The 4884-nt window shown below is 47.7% G+C and overlaps 1 protein-coding gene across 1 annotated transcript; it reads left to right on the top strand.

Annotated features, from left to right (window-relative positions):
• The first annotated feature begins 1102 nt into the window (after nt 1–1102).
• LOC117281630 (uncharacterized) lies at nt 1103–4114 on the top strand. Its single transcript, XM_070190633.1, has 2 exons — nt 1103–1598; nt 3684–4114. The coding sequence occupies exons 1-2, from the start codon at nt 1103–1105 to the stop codon at nt 4112–4114; spliced, it is 927 nt and encodes a 308-aa protein (XP_070046734.1).
• The last annotated feature ends 770 nt before the right edge of the window (nt 4115–4884 follow it).

The following is a 4884-nucleotide window of genomic DNA, read 5'->3' on the forward strand; positions in this document are numbered from 1 at the left end:
TTTGTATATTCTACTAGTTGCCCACACACTTGTGACACCAGATCTTAGCACGTATTAGTAGACTTTGATTTTTGTGTTGTAATTCAATAGTTATAACTGCTTTTAGATGTTTCCTTTTATTTGCCTTTGTTTGCCTTTATTTTCCCACACACTTGTGACACCAGATCTTGGCACGTAAAAATCCTTTATTTATCAAATGCTTTATATGTAAGTAAAGCTAAATGTCGTAATTGCTTAATAAACAAAAATGGGAAATCACTAAGTTGTTCACTATTGGCTTGTCCAGCAACGGTGCTGGATGCCATCACGGCCTGACATGGAGTTGGGTCGTGACAACATGGTATCAGAGCTCTAGTTTCACGTAGGTCTCACAATTTATGGGCAGGTCTAATAGAGTCTTCCGGATCGGTGCGGAGAGGTACGTACTTATCTTCGAGGGGATATAGGATGTTAGGACACTACTCTTTATTCATCTCCTATCGTGTGATTGATGGTACACTAAGTTTCTTTCTTCTATTCTCTCATAGATGGTGAGGACGCGTACGTCGGACGTTCCAGACCTGGGATGAGCTGCTCCCCCCATTGCTAGAGGCCGAGGCAGGGGCCGGGGAGGGAACCAACCCGAGGTAGGGGACGAGGGTGTCCCAAAGCTGCCCCAGTAGCACCACCAATGGATCCAATGGAGGATCCCATTATTGAGGAGCAGGGCGAGGTGCCTGTCGCAGAGCCAGCCACGTTAGATTTCGTGACAGCACCGGGCTTTTAGGAGGTCATGGGCCGTGTGATGCGGTTCATGGACACCATGACTCGGGCTGGTTTATTTCGAGCGGATCCAGCCACATCTCAGGTAGGAGGGGGAGCACAGACCCCTACTGCTCAGGCTCTCGGGCATGCAGCTGCGGTATATCAGATTCCGGGTGCATTACCCATGGGCGGAGCCCAGCCAGTTGCGTTGGCTACACCTGAGCCTAGACCGACTGCGGTCAGTGATCCGCAGAAGTTATTGGACAGATAGACTAGGTTACACCCTCCTATCTCCGTAGGCGAGCGTCATGAGGATGCCCAGGATTTCATTGATAGGTGCAGGGATAGACTACGCAACATGAGGATACTGGAGTCTCATGGGGTTGACTTCACTACTTTCCAGCTTGAGGGCAGGACCCGTAGATGGTGGCAGTCTTATCTTCTTGGCAGACCAACAGGTTCTCCTCCTATGAATTGGAGCCAGTTCACACATCGTTTCCTGGACAGGTCTATTCCACCCTCCGAGAGGGAAGAGTTACGGTATCAGTTTGAGCATCTTAAGCAGGGTGATATGTCAGTGACCGACTATGAGGTGAGGTTTTCTGAGTTGTCTCGCCATGCACTTATGATACTTCCTACCGATGCAGAGAGAGTACGAAGGTTTGTTGTGGGGCTGCACTCCAGTATTAGGGCCAATATGGCCCGAGAGGTTGAGATGGGGATTTCTTATCAGTTGGTTTTAGAGATTGCTCAGAGGATTGAGGGCTACCGTCAGAGGGGGAAAGAGCAGATGCATCAGGATAAGAGGGCTCATTTCTCTGGAGAGTTTAGAGGTGCCCCGGCTAGGGGCAGAGGTCAGTTGGGAGTGGTCAGCTTAGCAGGCCCCCATATTCATCACCACCACCTCCTCGAGGTGCTCCAGCATGCCCCTATTTCAGCACCATGACAGAGAGTTATTACCTCCCACCAGCTATCCAGGGTTCTTCCAGTGGGAACTCAGGTCACCAAGGTTCTTCCAGCTCCTATTTTAGTGCCATGACGGAGAGTTCATACCGCCCACCAGCTATTCAAGCTTCTTCTAGTGGGTCGACAGGACATCAGGGCAGCAGATGGCCACACCGAGGGGCTGTTTCGAGTGCGAAGATATCGGTCACATGAGGAGATTCTGCCCCAGGCTTCAGGGGAAGGCAGTGCAGCAGGGCCACCAGCCCATGATTTCAGCACCGGCTGTCCGGCCTCCCAGAGGTGGAGGGTAGGCTGGTAGGGGCCGTCCTAGAGGTGGAGGCCAGGCAGGGGGAGGCCAGTCAGCTGCTGTTCAGTCAGGCGGGGGCCAGCCCGCCTGCGCTCCAGCCAGATTCTATGCTTTTTCGGCCAGACTAGATGCATTGGTCTCAGATGCCGTGATCACAAGAATTAGTTCTGTATGCGGTAGGGATGCTTCGTTATTATTTGATCCAGGGTCTACCTATTCATATGTGTCATCTCTATTTTCTCATTTTCTAGATATTCCTCGTGAGTCCTTGGGTACTCCTATTTATGTGTCCACTCATGTGGGCGATTCTGTGGTTGTGGATTGGATCTACCGGTCCTGTGTGGTCACATTCTGTGCTTACGAGACTAGGGCGGACCTTCTGTTGCTTGATATGATCGACTTTGAGGTCATCCTGGGCATGGACTGGTTATCCCCATATCACGCCATCCTTGATGGTCATATCATGACTATTACCTTAGCGATGCCAGAATTACCGAGATTGGAGTGGAAGGGTTCCTCAGTTAGTACATCTAGTCAGGTCATCTCCTTTCTGAAGGCTCGACATATGGTCGAGAAGGGTTGTTTGGCTTATCTAGCTTATGTTTGGGACACCACCGCAGAGTCTCCGACGATTGATTCAGTGCAAGTAGTCCGGGAGTTTGCCGATGTGTTTCCTTCTGACCTTCTAGGCATGCCGCCATATCATGATATTCATTTTTGTATCGATTTGGCTCCAGGTACGCAGCCTATATTTATCCCACCATACCGTATGGCTCCGAAAGAGTTGAAGGAGCTGAAAGAGCAGCTTGAGGAGTTATTAGCAAAGGGGTTTGTCAGACCAAGTGTATCACCTTGGGGTGCACCAGTGTTATTTGTGAAGAAGAAAGATAGGACTATGCGGATGTGCATTGATTACCGCCAGTTGAACAAGGTTACCATCAAGAACAAGTACCCGCTGCCACGTATCGATGATTTGTTTGACTAGTTGCAAGGTGCTAGGGTGTTTTCTAATATCGACTTGAGATCGGGGTACCATCAGTTGAAGATTCGGGACTCGAATGTTCCGAAGACTGCCTTCCGTACCAGATATGGTCATTATGAGTTTCTAGTGATGTCCTTCGGCTTGACTAATGCCCCAACAACATTCATATATTTGATGAATAGAGTGTTTAGGCCTTATATTGATTCCTTTGTTATTGTGTTCATTGATGACATCTTGATTTACTCACGTAGCCTGGGGGAGCACGAGCAACATTTGAGAGTGGTACTTCAGACATTGCGAGAACAGGAGCTATATGCTAAGTTCTGCAAATATGAGTTTTGGCTAGAGTCTGTGGCATTCTTGGAGCATGTTGTATCATGGGAGGGTATTAAAGTAGAACCCAAGAAGATTAAGGCAGTTCAGAGTTGGCCTCGTCCCACTTCGGCGACTAAGATAAGGAGTTTCTTGGGATTAGCAGGCTATTATCGCCGGTTTGTGGAGGGCTTTTCATCCATTGCTGCACCTTTGACAAGATTGACCCAGAAGGGTGCCCCGTTTCATTGGTCCGATGATTGTGAGGTAAGCTTTCAGAAGCTCAAGACAGCTTTGACTACAACACCGGTTATAGTGGTGCCTTCTGGTTCGGGGATGTATACTGTGTATTGCGACGCTTCACACATTGGCTTGTGTTGTGTATTGATGCAGGAGGGGCGAGTTATTTCATTGCTTCACGTCAGATGAAGCCCCATGAGAATAATTATCATGTGCACGATTTGGAGTTAGCCGCGATTGTTCATGCTCTTAAGATATGGAGGCATTATCTGTATGGGGTGCCATGTGAGGTTTATACTGATCATCGCAGCTTACAACATTGTTTCAAGCAAAGGGATCTCAATTTGAGGCAGTGTAGATGGCTCGAGTTACTGAAAGATTATGACATCACCATTCTTTATCATCCGGGCAAGGCAAATGTGGTCGCGGATGCCATAAGCAGGAAGGCATGGAGTATGGGTAGCTTGGCATTTATTTCAATGGAGGAGAGGCCACTAGCTTTGGACATTCAGTCCTTGGATAACCGACTTGTGAGGTTGGATATTTTAAAGCCTAACCGAGTTATTGCATGTGTTGTTGCTTAGTTTTCATTATTAGGGCAGATCAAGACCCGAGAGTTTGATGATCCGCACTTGACAGTTCTTAGAGAAACGGTACTATAGGGTGGTGCCAAAAAGGTTTCTATGGGCGAGGATGGTGTTCTACGACTCCAGGGTCGTCTAAGTTTTCCTAATGTCGATGGCTTGAGGGAGAGGATCCTAGAGGAGGCACACAATTCTCGGTATTCTATTCATGTAGGTGCTACGAAGATGTATCATGACATGAGACAACATTATTGGTGGCGGCGGAAGAAGAAAGACATAATGGAGTAGGTAGCTAGGTGTCTAAATTACCAGCAGGTCAAGTATGAGCACCAAAGGCTAGGTGGCCTACTTCAGCAGATGACTATACCTGAGTAGAAATGGGAGCGCATCACTATGGACTTCGTAGTTGGATTGTCGCGGACCTTGCGGAAGTTTGATGCAGTTTGGGTCATTGTCGACAGATTGACCAAGTCGGCACACTTCATTCCGGTTGTGACTACATATACTTCAGAGAAATTGGCCCAGATATATATTAGGGAGATAGTTCGGTTGCACGGTGTGCCTGTTTCCAAAGTGAGCTGTAACTATGAACTTCTTCCTAATTTGTGTTCAATTTTGCTATATCTCTAAATATATCGAAGTGGCTAATATTTTCGGAACATTGTAGTAATTTAAAAAGCTCGAGGCGCAGTATGTTGGCTAAACTTCTCTCTTAGAATTGAATTCCCACGATGTTCTTGTAAGTCCCGAGTTGTCTATTATGAATTGAC

Source organism: Nicotiana tomentosiformis, chromosome 12 (assembly GCF_000390325.3).
Source record: "Nicotiana tomentosiformis chromosome 12, ASM39032v3, whole genome shotgun sequence".
NCBI classification, from domain to species: Eukaryota; Viridiplantae; Streptophyta; class Magnoliopsida; order Solanales; family Solanaceae; genus Nicotiana; species Nicotiana tomentosiformis.